Source organism: Symphalangus syndactylus, chromosome 7 (assembly GCF_028878055.3).
Source record: "Symphalangus syndactylus isolate Jambi chromosome 7, NHGRI_mSymSyn1-v2.1_pri, whole genome shotgun sequence".
Classification (NCBI taxonomy): domain Eukaryota; kingdom Metazoa; phylum Chordata; class Mammalia; order Primates; family Hylobatidae; genus Symphalangus; species Symphalangus syndactylus.
Genome location: NC_072429.2, coordinates 85,074,067 through 85,087,451, shown reverse-complemented (window position 1 = coordinate 85,087,451; position 13,385 = coordinate 85,074,067). Strand labels below are relative to the sequence as shown.

At 36.8% G+C, this 13,385-nt stretch overlaps 1 protein-coding gene across 10 annotated transcripts in view; it reads right to left on the bottom strand.

The window, feature by feature from the left end:
• The window catches only part of WWP1 (WW domain containing E3 ubiquitin protein ligase 1), a 122,521-nt gene that overhangs the window by 30,791 nt on the left and 78,345 nt on the right, over window positions 1-13,385 (bottom strand). For all 10 annotated transcript variants that reach the window (XM_055286676.2, XM_063643381.1, XM_063643378.1 and 7 more), the window contains 7 exons: window positions 12,237-12,332; window positions 9,784-9,958; window positions 6,805-6,859; window positions 6,324-6,408; window positions 6,071-6,199; window positions 2,271-2,346; window positions 2,094-2,165 (listed from right to left, as the gene is read on the bottom strand). In XM_055286676.2, the coding sequence (XP_055142651.1) occupies window positions 2,094-2,165; window positions 2,271-2,346; window positions 6,071-6,199; window positions 6,324-6,408; window positions 6,805-6,859; window positions 9,784-9,958; window positions 12,237-12,332 (688 nt within the window). The remainder of the gene's footprint in view (window positions 1-2,093; window positions 2,166-2,270; window positions 2,347-6,070; window positions 6,200-6,323; window positions 6,409-6,804; window positions 6,860-9,783; window positions 9,959-12,236; window positions 12,333-13,385) is intronic.

Below are 13,385 nucleotides of genomic sequence, written 5' to 3'. Positions count from 1 at the left end.
CGTCTCAAAAAAAAGAATACAGTATATAATACATATATTATATAAAATATGTGTTAATTGACTCTTTACGTTATTGGTAAGGCTTCCAGTCAATGGTAGGTATTAGTAGTTCAGTTTTGGGGTAGTCAAAAGTTATACATGGCTTTTCAACTGTGCAAGGGGTCAGCATCCCTAGCCCCTGTGTTGTTTAAGGGTCAACTATACTCTTTCCCGCTTGTAGTATTAAATGATAGTTCTACTTTGGGTTAACGACAAGAGAGGAAGAGTTTGACACAAAAGGCTTTTAAGATTAAAAATATTATCTCCCCTGCTGGTTTCCCCAAACTGTACCAAAATCTTCCAACAGGTAAATTTTTCTGACTAGCAGTACTTAGAGGCAAAAGACTTTGTTCTGCATCCTGCTTATACCACACATTCCATTTCTCAGTAGTAAAGGAACTCAGCTATAATGAGCAATTATTTATACAATAATGAATTTATTCACAGGCTAGTATAATTTAAAAACAATACCTATACCAAATTTTCATAATCTTTAATAGCTTACATCAAGGTTACTAGTAAGTAGGCTTTACTTTGGAGAGAAATAAATTACATTCCACACATATGTCAGGACCAGAGCCAAGACTGGCAGGTCTGGGTTGGAGCACAGCTCACCAGCATGCCTCCTTTGGGGCAGTCGTGGGCTCAGTGCTATAGATCAAATAGATCATGATTCTTCCCAAGACAGGGTAAAAAGCAAAATAAAGTCTACCATGAATTCAGATGTACATTTACTAAAATCAGTCCAGAGTTTAGAACAAGTTGACCGATTTACACTTAGTTTCCTAAGAATTTATTAACTCAGAAGAAAAAATCAACTTGATAATAGTTTAAGTATCATGCCCAAAGTCCAATCGTAAAATTAAGCTATGGTTTGAAATTCTCTTGGGGCTCAGAGTATCATTACTCCATTTTGGCTTGTACAAAGTATAAATAAAAGTCCCTGTATGCCTGAGTACACAGCATAATTTGGTTCATCATTGTAATACTAGTGGGGGAATAAGACGTCTCATTATGAAAAATTCTCCACTTCATTGGGAAAAAACTGACAATACAGTATTTGGATTATTTATCCTTAAATATTCTGCAGATGACTCAGGAAAGGAAGAAATACTGCATTAATTTATTTGCTCATCAAATATTTATTGAATACCCTCTATGTGCAAAGGCACTATTCTAGGGACTAGGCAGAACAGCAGTAAACCAACAGTCCCTGCTCTCATGGAGCTCACATTCTAGTAAGGAAGACAAATTACACTATGTTGGGTGGTTATGAAAAAGAATAAAGCACAATAAATGGCTGGAATGTGACTGTGAGGGAGAAGAGCAGGACTGCCATCTTAAAATAGTAAGCTCAGAGAAGGTCTCTCTGAGATCACATTTAAACAGAAACATAAAGGTGAGAATAAACAGTTATTAAAGGAATTATCAAATGGAATACAGTATCTACCAATTTAATTTTAATTTGATAGCATTATCAAAACTTTGAGGTAGTAAACTCTTAGCCAAGTATGGTGTCAAAACAAGAATCAACTTGTTCCAAAAGCTGTTTAAGCTTTATTTTAGTAAATACACATCTAAATTCATGATATGTCTCTCAGTTTCAGTACCTTTACCTATAACATGGAGATACAATAAGAGCCATCTCAAAGGGATGCTGTGAGGATGAATGAAATAAAATGAGAAATGCAAGATGCCGGTGTTTTGCAAATGATAATCACTCAGTATATGGGAGGGTTTAGGATAACTATGATTAAAATAGGCACTCAGGCCAGATGCAGTGGCTCAAGCCTGTAATCCTAGCATTTTACGAGGCCGAGGTGGGTGGATCGTTTGAGCCCAGAGTTCAAGACCAACCTGGGCAACATGGCGAAATTCCATCTCTATTTAAAAAAAACAAAACAAAACAAAGACACTCAACAAGTGGCGGTGGCAGTCATTATTATTATAGCTGTGTTCTGGGTGGTTTAAAAATCTCTAAAACCCTGACTTTCTTTAGATGCACAGAATACAATGAGACAAATGGTGTTTTATTCTGCTAAAATCCTCCTTACCTGTTGGAAGGAATCTTCAAACAATGTCTGCCGGGACACATTGATCTTTACATGACTGGGTAGTGCATTAGACTAAAAACAAAAATAATATCATAATATCATCTGAGTTATAGTATATGTATTGTATAAACAGAAGACTAAATTATTGAGTATAAGATTTATTTACCACTGTAGTACCTGGCACAAATAACGGAAGTGAGCAAGTTTCCACCTAAAGCTGCGTTCATAAGCAATTTGTGGACCACCTTTAGTTCTAAAGAAAAATAAAAATAAACCAAATTAACTCATAATAAACTTGAATATTTAGTATTCAGTATAAAATCAGAATGTACTAAAGTCCTACAAAATACCACAGGAAGTTTTTTGCTGGGAGAGAAGGGTATACATACATGGTGGGCCAAAAGAAGCTCAAGTAATGGGGACTATTACAGCAACAGGACACACACATACACAAAGAAGGACATTGTATTTATGGCTGGATCTTTTGTTAGTGAGTTAAATGAAATATCAAAGTCTACTATAGACTATTTCAAAGAAAATCTTTGATAATCCTTAAATCTAAGGAGGACAGAAGCTCCAGACAGAAGAGACGTGGAAGGAAATTCTACCACATCCTATGCCTAACCTAAAACCCAAACAAATATTCCTGGAGATAATAAGCAAAGCAAAATCAAATTCCTAGAAACAACACTGTCATCCAGATCACATGGTTCAGGTGGTCAGTGAGAGAAAAGGCAGAGTTGGTGGCATGGCACCTAGGAATACAGGTTTTACAATATGGTTTGACTCAGTGACAGAGCCTGGATCTCTTGCCTATTGATTGAGGGCCTGACAGGCACAAAGAACTTTCATAATCTTAAGGAACACTTTGGAACAGATGAAAAATGTTCTCTTGTGTTGTCAGGTTCAAGCGAATTCACTTATTCAAAAATCATTTACTGAATGCATAGCTGGTACCTGTCTTTCTTCTAGACAGTGACAGCATTACTTATTAATAGGTAAAAACGCCTGTTTTGTGGAGCTTATGTACTAGTGAAGGAGATAAGACAAAACAATATAATAAATAAGTAAAGTACAAATGTCTTGTCACTCCTGACCTAGAACAATAAAACAATAAAAAAGGCATTGTTAAAAGGACAAAGGATAAGGACTGATATGAGAAGCATTTTGTAATTTTCAAAAGGGTAAAAAGAGTAGAGCTCATAGACAAAGTGACGTTTGAGCAAAAACATGAAGGAGAGGGCAAAAGCCATATGGAGTTTCAGGAAAAGAGCATACCAGGCAGATGGAATAAGGGCTAAGACCCAAGGTGGAAGCTGAAGGTGTTGAAGGCACAGCTAGCAGCCAAGGAAGCTGGAACACGGTGAATGAGGAGGAGCGAAAACCAAGAAGAGGTTGAAGAGCTAAGAGGGGACAGATCCTATAAGGCCATTTAGGCTGTTGTAAAGTGTGCTTTTTACTCTTATTGAGATGGAAACCACTGAAGGGTTTTGTGCAAATAAATGACTTTTAATTTAACTTTTGTTTTGGAAATTCAGTCTCTGTGCTGTACGGAGAATAACAACATTGTACAAGGTGTGGGAAGAAAGCAGAGAGAGGACTCTGCTACCAAGCCAGCCAATGATAATGGTAGCTTGGACCAAAATGGTGGCAATGGGGGTGGTGAGACACAGCTGGATTCTAGATATGTTTTGAAGTTGAGGTAACTAGAATTCTTGATGGACTGTTTGTAAGGTAGGAGAGATAGAGGAGTTGTGGATGATTCCACATTTTTTTTTCCTAAGATGGAGTTTCACTCTTGTTGCCCAGGCTGGAGTGCAATGGTGCAATCTTGGCTCACTGCAACCTCTGCCTCCCGGGTTCAAGCAATTCTCCTGCCTCAGCCTCCTGAGTAGCTGGGATTACAGGCACATGCCATCACGCCCAGCTAATTTTACCATGTTGGCCAGGCTGGTCTTGAACTCCTGACCTCAGGTGATCTGCCCGCCTCAGCCTCCCAAACTGCTGGGATTACAGGCATGAGCCACCACACCAAGGTGATTCCAAAATTTTTGACCCAAGCACATGCTAGAGTGGAGTCATCAGCTGTGACAGGGAATATCACAGGTAGGGCTGGGTTTTTGTTGTTGTTGTTAGAATTTTTTTTTTTTTTAGAGACGGGGTCTTGCTATGTTGCCCAGGCTGGTCTCAAACTCTTGGGCTCAAGTGATCTACCCACCTCAACCTCCCAAAGTGCTGGGATTACAGGTGTGTGCCACCATGCCTGGCCAGAGAGCAGGTTTTACAGGACCTATCAAGAAGGAGTTACAGGTGGAGATGTCAATAAGCAGCTGAATATAGAAAGCAAAATTTCAAGTGAGAAGTCTGAGCTAAATTTGTGAGTCATTAGCAGGCACATGTTTTAAAAGCATAATACTGAATAAGATGCATCAAGAGAATGAATGTAGTTAACAAAAAAAAAAAAAAAAAAAGAGGCTTAGGAAAAAAAGGAGGACTCAGCAAAATAAAGAAAGAACAGAAAGGCAGAGGGAAATCAAGAAAGTATGGCTCACAGCACTACTTTTGCCAGGAGAGAGAAATGTATTGTATCAAATGTTCCTGATAAGTCAAATCAGACAGGACTGCAAACCAATGCCTGGATTAACAATGTGAAGATCATTGGTGCCCTTGCAAATTCAGTGTCAGGGGAACTTCCTTGGAGTTGGTTTAAAGGAGAAACTATGAACAGTAATACAGAGACAACCATGCAAGTAGCTTTCCTGCAAAGGGGAGCAATAAAAATGAATTGTGGGCTGGGTATGATGGCTCACGCCTGTAATCCCAGCACTTTGGGAGGCCAAAGTGGGTGGATCGCCTGAGGTCAGGAGTTTGGGACCAGCCTGGCCAACATGGCGAAACCCCGTCTCTACTGAAAATACAAAAATTAGCTGGGCATGGTGGCGGGTGCCTGTAATCCCAGCTACTCGCGGGGCTGAGGCAGGAGAATCGCTTGAATCCAGGAGGCGGAGGTTGCAGTGAGCTGAGATCGCATCATTGCACTCCAGCCTGGGAAACAGGAGCGAAAGTCCATCTCAAAAAAAAAAAAAAAACAAAAAAATGAACTGCGATTGAACACACTGGTAAAGAGTTGTAATTTTTTTTTTTTTTGCTTTTTTTTAATATCTAGGAGAAATAACAGCTGATAAGAATAATTAGGTAGAGAAATAAAACCTGATAATACAAGACAAAGGTGATAACTGTTAAAGCAATTAAGTAGAAAAGTGGGGGTAGGAATCGAATGTACCAGCAGAGGAACGAGACTTTGATAATAACGACAGTTCATCTATAGGAACAGGAGGGAGGAGAGATGGTAGGAGACGGACAGATATGATGGTACAATTTTGCAAAAGACCTTTTAGGATTGCTTCTATTTTCTTAGTTATGCAAAGACATTACACCTTAGAGTAGAGTAAGAATGAAGGAGAGATCTGTCAACTGCTTAATTAAGGTATCTTTAAATCTGGAAAATCATTTCACTGACCATCTCAATGCAGCAGTGTGATGTGGCAGTTAAGAGCACAGAGTCTAGACAGAGACTGACTGTCATCGTTAGAAACCTTCTCCATTACTTGCCTTATAACTTTGCACAGTTAGTTATGCTCCCTATACCTCTCCTCACTTGGTAAAGGGAAAAATAATAGTATCTACCTCAAGGGGTTATTGGAAGATAAAATGAGTTAATACCTATGAAGTACTTAGAACAATCCTTGGCACACAGTAATCACTACATAAATAGTTGCCATTGTTATTATTAAGGAATTACATGCTGCAAATCCATTGTCAAATGAGAGCAAAGACAGCTATACTAAGGTTTCACTTGTGTAGGTTTTCTTGAACCAAAAAGTAAAATGTTTTGCTAAACTTGAGGATAAATTAGAGACTAAATCTCATGTGCTCACTAAGCAATATTTAAAGGAGAACTTCAGGTTTTCACTCACACAGATGACTTCCCATTGCGAGGATCTTTGAATGTTGTTGTTCTTGTGTTATGATCAACAAAGTACCTTACACCTTCACGAGTATATCTAATTTCCCACCCTTCTGGCAGGGGTTCTTCATTCTGTAAGCTAAAAGATAAAGTTAAAATCACAAGATGAACCTTTTCTAGGTACTAAAAATATCTCATTCAAGGTTGGTTGGTCCTACCTACTGATAAATGCAAGATGACTAAAGGCTGCTGTATATACATACCCTTGAGTTCTTGGATCTTCCCACTGGGTTGTTTTTGTGTTATGATTCACAAAGTAAACCCTGTCTGTTGAATCCACTCTTTTTTCTGAAATATAAAGTGAGTATAATATTTAATAACTATTTAGGATCTATATATAAAATAAGGAACATATATAATTATATATATTATACATTATATATATAAAAACATATCAGGGATATATGTATCCCTTATTATATATTATAGTATATATTATATTCTATATAATATATTCTACAATATATAATTCTATAATATATAATCTATTCTATATATTCTGTATATATAATATATAGAATATACAATCCATATTAAATATATTATATATTATAAGGGATATATATATGTTAAGGGACATATATAAGGGAGATATACATATATATAAAATAAGGGATATATATATATATATATATATGGAGATATACATATCTCCCTTATAGATCATCAGCAAAAACAGCTTACCCCAGCCTGGTGGCAAAGGTCCATAAGGGTCATTTTCTGCAGCTAACATTGAAGCCTGATTGGAGCAAAGATTAGGGAGAGAAATAAAATAACAGTGTTTTAATATGAAAGTAGAAATAAGCCAAGCATGTGGCAGAATCACATTTTATAATAATTTTCTAAAAAATATGATAAGGGGCTGGGCGCAGTGGCTCACACCTGTAATCTCAGCACATTGGGAGGGCAAGGTGGGAGGATTACTTAAGCCCGGAAGTTCAAGACCAGCCTGGAAGACCCTGTCTCTATTAAAACAATTTTTTTTTAATTAGCCAGACGTGCTGGCACATGCCTAAAGTCCCACTACTTGGAAGGCTGAAGTGGGAGGATCACTTGAGCCCAGGAGGTGGAGGCTACAGTGAACTGTGATCACACTACTACTGCACTCCAGCCTGCACAACAGAGCGAGAAGCTGTCTCAAAAATATATCTGTATTATTATATAGACAGATAGATAGATAGGTCTACATTATAAGGAAATATAGCAATTTCAAGACACAAAGTTCTTTGTTTTTTGAGACAGGATCTTCCCACTGTATTACCCAGACTGGGGTGCAGTGGCATGATCTCAGCTCACAGCAGCCTCTGCTTCCCGGGCTCAAGCAATCCTCCCACCTCAGCAACAACCCGAATAGCTGGGACTACAGACATGCACCACCACACCCGGCTAATATTTGTATTTTTTATAGAGACAAGGTTTTGCCATGTTTCTGAGGCTGGTCTCCAACTCCTAGGCTCAAGCGATCCACCTGCCTCGGCCTCCCACAGTGCTGGGATTACAGGTGTAAGCCACCGCTACCAGCCAAGACACAAAGTTCATAAAATGTCATGAAGAGGAGACTATCAACTAATCAAATTAATTATTAGTTTTTCTAAAATGATTTAAAAATAATACACTGGCATCAATACTTTACTCTCCCAGTCCTTCCATACTAATCTATAGAGGGAAGATGAAATGGGAGAAGAACATATAGGAAATTATGATGTTTAAATGAGGCAATATTATTTGTTTAAAAATAGAACAGTTATCACAATTTTCTTTAAAACAAATGCCCACTAATAAAACTAACACTCAACTCCAGTATCATTTATAGAAATAAACTTTTAATTAGTATCTTTTATATTTTCATACATACATAAAAACACATTTTTATGTATGCCTCCATTCTTATAACCTAGAAATATACTCTGAAGAAAACATAAGCATTCTATCAAGAATTCTATAATAATGACAAATATAAAAATCATTACCTGAAAAATAATTTAAGTATATGCATCTTGATGAATATAATCTTGTAACAGACCCTGTTAATTATACTCAATATTTATCTTTCACCTGTTCTTGAGAACCAAATCCCTGTTTTGTTGGAGGTAGAAATGTGGCCATAAAGATCATTCCACTCCCCCTCCCCTGCAGCTGAGTTGGTAGAGTGACCAATTCTGGCCAATGAGGTATAGGCAGAAGGCCATGGTGAGGGAATCCTTTGCTAAGTAAAAAAGGCAAGGGCTTGCAACAACAGAGTCATCTGCCCTTTCAATTCCTCTTTCTCTTTCTTCTTGCCTAGACTGTGGATGTGAGGCCCACAGTGCAGAGCTCCATATAAATGAAGTAACAGGCCTGAAGCGCGATACGGATGGAAGAGCAAAAGGGCAGAAAGAATCCGGGTCCTTGATGACACTACTGAGTCAATGCAGCACTTAGACTTTTACCCCAGACTTGATGTTGTACTGACATAATTAAACCTCAGTGTGTTTAAGGAGATTCTATTACTTGTAAGATAACAATCTTCTGATACACATCTGTTACCTCATTCTGCCCTGTTCACCAAAGGTGAACTTACACAGGTAAGTCCAACCAAAAACAAAGCTATAGGTATTACTTTTTACGTATGTATATAGCTATATATATTACTATATATACCACACGGTATAATTACTATATATAGCTAAACTATGGAACCTTACCACAGATTTCTGTACAAGTCATGGAAGAACCAGCAATTGAAGGCAGCAGGAAACACTATGGAAACTAGGCTGCCCACTCCCTCCCTGCTAGCTACATATAACCAGGAGAGTAGGTCAACCTGCAAATGAGAACTTACTATTTAACCTCTGAAAAAAATGTGGTTGAAAGAGCCAGACTGAGGCAGGATTTTGGAGAAAGTTACTTACATTTTCTTTCTATGTCTCTTTCCTACTTGCTTTCTATCTGCTAGCTTCTACATTTTAGGTTTCTTCAAGTTGCCTCAAAACACTATCTGTAGTTGTCCAGTACTTAAAATTTATCTTTTCTACCTCCTGTGATCACACCATTTATCAGAGGAGTTTTGTTTTGTTTTTTCCACTCCTCTCACAGATGTTTGCTTATGGCAATAAGTAAATCACCAATTGGTCAAATTTTCAGACAGCATTAGATTTTTTGGATAAAACTTTAGAGTTCTAGAAATATCTTTGATGGGGCAAAACAGATGAGTGTTGCTTCTTAGAATCTGGGAAAAGAATCACAATAGGTAGAAAACTGCAAGACTGGCTGGCTCTAAGTAAAATCATAAGGTAACTGGTTTTGTTGAAAACAAACAAATTATTACAAAAGTGGAGGATTGAAAATTAGTAAAAATATTATTTTATTAAGAAATGCATTTATGAAACTACCCCTTAGTAAGGATATAAAACTTAATGTATAAGTTATGTTAGTAAACTAGAATATTTTAAAATATTATAAAGTGCTTATATATATATCAGAAACACTATTTATTAAAGATTAACTAAAAAATATCTTGTAACACAGTCTATACCATTTCTAAAAATCACCAAAATAGATATGTGATTATGGTCAAGGGATAGCAAAAAAAAAAAAAATAAAATAAAAATAAATAAATAAATAAAAATAAAAGAAACACCTGAGGGAGGAAGTTATGTTAACATCTTATAATTTGCTAATTACCGAATAGAGGTATCGTTGGTTAAACTGTTGCATAGCTCCCTGCAATTGGTTCCGCTGAGATTGCCACTGTTCAAAATTTCGGACAGATTCCATGGTAGGCCGCTGCCATGTTGTTGTTCTGGTGTTATGATCCACATAATAAACTCTTCCACGATCATCAACTCTTCTTTCCCAACTACCACAAATAAACAATAATAGACAATAATCTCTCAATATAAGAAAATGAAAAGCAGTTATTACTTCACTCAATTTAAAAGTAAGTTCAAGACATGTTAAAATAACTAGAACATATAAAACTATGAATTATTTATTTTAGCTAAATTACCTTCCCATTCTACCACTAGTATCTTTTTTTTTTCCTTTAATCACTATAATGTTTAGTCCCGCACTAGAAGAGTTTGCTTATTTTCTTTTTTTTTTTTTAATTTTACTTTAAGTTCTGGGATACATGTGTAGAACATGCAGGTTTGTTACACAGGTATACATGTGCCATGGTCATTTGCTGCAGCTATCAACACATCATCTAGGTTTTAAGCCCCGCAAAGGGAGGGAAAGCATTAGCCCTAATATAATTTCTAAAGACTGTCTAAAAAGACACCACTGAATGAACAGTTTCAGTATCAATCTGGCTACCCTTTCTCCCTCTTTTTTTTTTTTTTTGAGATGGCGTTTCGCTCGTTACCCAGGCTGAAGTGCAATGGCGTGATCTCGGCTCACTGCAACCTCTGCCTCCCAGGTTCAAGTGATTTTCCTGCCTCAGCCTCCTGTGTAGCTGGGATTACAGGTGCAGACCACCATGCCCAGCTAATTTTTTGTATTTTTAGTAGAGATGGGGTTTCACCATGTTGGCCAGGATGGTCTCGAACTCCTGACCTCAGGTGATCCTCCCACCTCTTGGCCTCCCAAAGTGTGGGGATTATAGGCATGAGCCACCGTGCCCGGCCTCTCCTTTCTTTGATAAGCATTTACTGACAGTGCTTGCTGTATACCAAGCAATCTGCTCTATAGCCAATGCCCATGTTCAGAATGAGTTAACTGAACTCTTTTTATTACTTTTTAACTCACCTTCCTGCCATTATATTGCTGCCAATTTTCTTCCTGAAACGCAGGTGGACTCCATGTCATTCCACCCATGATGGCTCATTGGCATGGCATAAAAATGAATTGTCCATATTTTCAGCCTCATCTCCCTGAGATCCTACAAGGGTCTCATGTGAGAGTCCAACCAACTATTTGCTGGTTCCAAGGGTGTCATGAGGTGAATTTTGTTTCCCCTTTGTCTCACAGAATACCTTTCCCTATTTCTCTACCAACCAGATTTCTACTCATCCTCCAGGGTTCACTCCAACTCCCACCTGTTCTACACATGTAGGATCTATTAAACCAATTTTTGTTATTAATTTATAAAATGATTGTAAATTTCTTTCAGCAACCAATTATAAATTCCTTAACCTTATTACTAAAAATACAATGGGGTCACAAAGAGAATAATAGATGCTAAAGATGAAATTAAAGACAACCTCTGCCTAATTCTGGGACAACAGTTTCAGTGAAATAAGCCCCATGTCATGGCACTCAACGAATGGGCTAAATGAATGACTATAACTTGATGATCCTGTTAAAATGAACTTCATGGTTTGCTATATTGCAATATCGGCACCATGTTTTCCAATACGTTCTCATTTAATACTGTAGAGTAAAGGCCTGAGTGCTTTATTCTGTAAAAGAGAAATATCCTACAAAAATAACATTTCTCTGCCTTGAATTTTCTAGATTTTGAATGTGTTTTATAATGGTGGGCTTTAAATTGAATCTGGAAGGGAAATCTGAGAAATATATTCCAGGTACACACAGAATGTGTGAGTAAATGAATGCAAACAGTACAATTCGACTAGCTATCAGTGCAGTTATGTAGACAGTTATGAAAGAATACAAAGGTAAAGGAAGACTCGTTTGTGAATGGCCTTGAATGACAGCCTAATAGTATGAATTTTAGTATGTAATGAAAACTTTATTAATTTCAAACCTTCTACAATTTTAGGTATAAGTTCACTCATGGTGATCTTTGTAGATCATAGTTTTGGGCTACTTTAATATTTAAGTCATTAAGTCTTATGAAATAACATAGTTCAGATCACTATCCATGGAGAACCATACATATAAACTGTCCTAAATATTACCTTTATTTCCTTAAAAAAATTACAAGGAAGGATTGACAACTGACCAAATTTTGCAACTTCTTTCAGTAACTCATCCCAATGCTGGACAGTCTCTTGAGGAAGCTCTACAGATTATCTAATCTCATTGACTGAACATTCATTATTTATATAAGGAAATGTAAAGAAATTGAATATATGCAGAATGAAAGAATCAAATTATGCTGTACTAAATAAATTTAAAAACCACATGTGTGATAAAATGTAACTGCAGATGCATAAAGAGTGCTATATTACCCTGGAGGTAAAGGTTGTGGTCTCTCCCATGTGGTAGTTCGAGTATTATGATCCACATAATAGGTTCTACCATGAGGATCTTTTCTTTGTTCCCACCTTTAATAAAAATACAAAAATAACAGTAAGAGACAACACACTAGGACAATCTTAAAAATGACTCTTCCTTATAAACAGAAAAATTACAGAAAAGCTTTACATTAAAAGACTATACACACACACAGCCATATATATAAAGGCTATTATGTATATACATAAGTGTTCATTTTCTCAATTATTAGTACCTTTTTAACCTCTTAATTATTCCCTTTTTATTACGGTATTGGAAACTTAAAAGTATAGTTAGCAGAAAAGGAATAGAATACCCCACATTTTAAAAAGTTACTTATAGAATTCCAAATTATCAGAAAACAGAAATTGAATCAAGAATGAAGAAACCTTCAACTTAATATTAAATCCAAGGCACAAAATGTCTATGAAGTAATATATTGATTTTGCTATAATTTCAAAAGTACCCATCTAAAAGACTTTTAGCAGAAATCGCCTTAAAGAAGTATGTGGTGATACTGTCCCATGAAAATTCTTTCATCTGTGCACACAGTGTCTTTTCTTTGTGCATATCTATCCTAATTTTGGTTTTGGTTTTGGTAGGTCTCTGAATTTGTGGAAATGACATTTTTATCTTTTTCCTATTCTATTTTGAAGACTCTCAATCTCTTGTTTCTCCCATTCTCATTTTTTCTTCTGTGATTCCTGTTAATTTCTCTTCAATCTTTTCTTAATATGGTATAGAAGAATAATTTTTAAAAATAAAAACTGGTGGGCCGAGCATGGTGGCTCACACCTGTAATCCCAGCACTTTGGGAGGCTAAGGAGGGTAAATCACCTGAGGTTAGGAGCTCAAGACCAGCCTGACCAACATGGAGAAACCCCGTCTCTACTAAAAATCCCAAATGCCAGCCATGGTGGCACACACTCCTGTAATCCAAGCTACTGGGGATGCTGACGCATGATAACTGCTTGAACCCAGGAGGTGGAGGTTGCAGTTAGCCAAGATTGCACTGCACTCCAGCCTGGGCGACAGGGCAAGATTCTGTCTTAAAAATATAAAATAAAATAAAATATAAATAAATAAATAAATACAAACTGGTA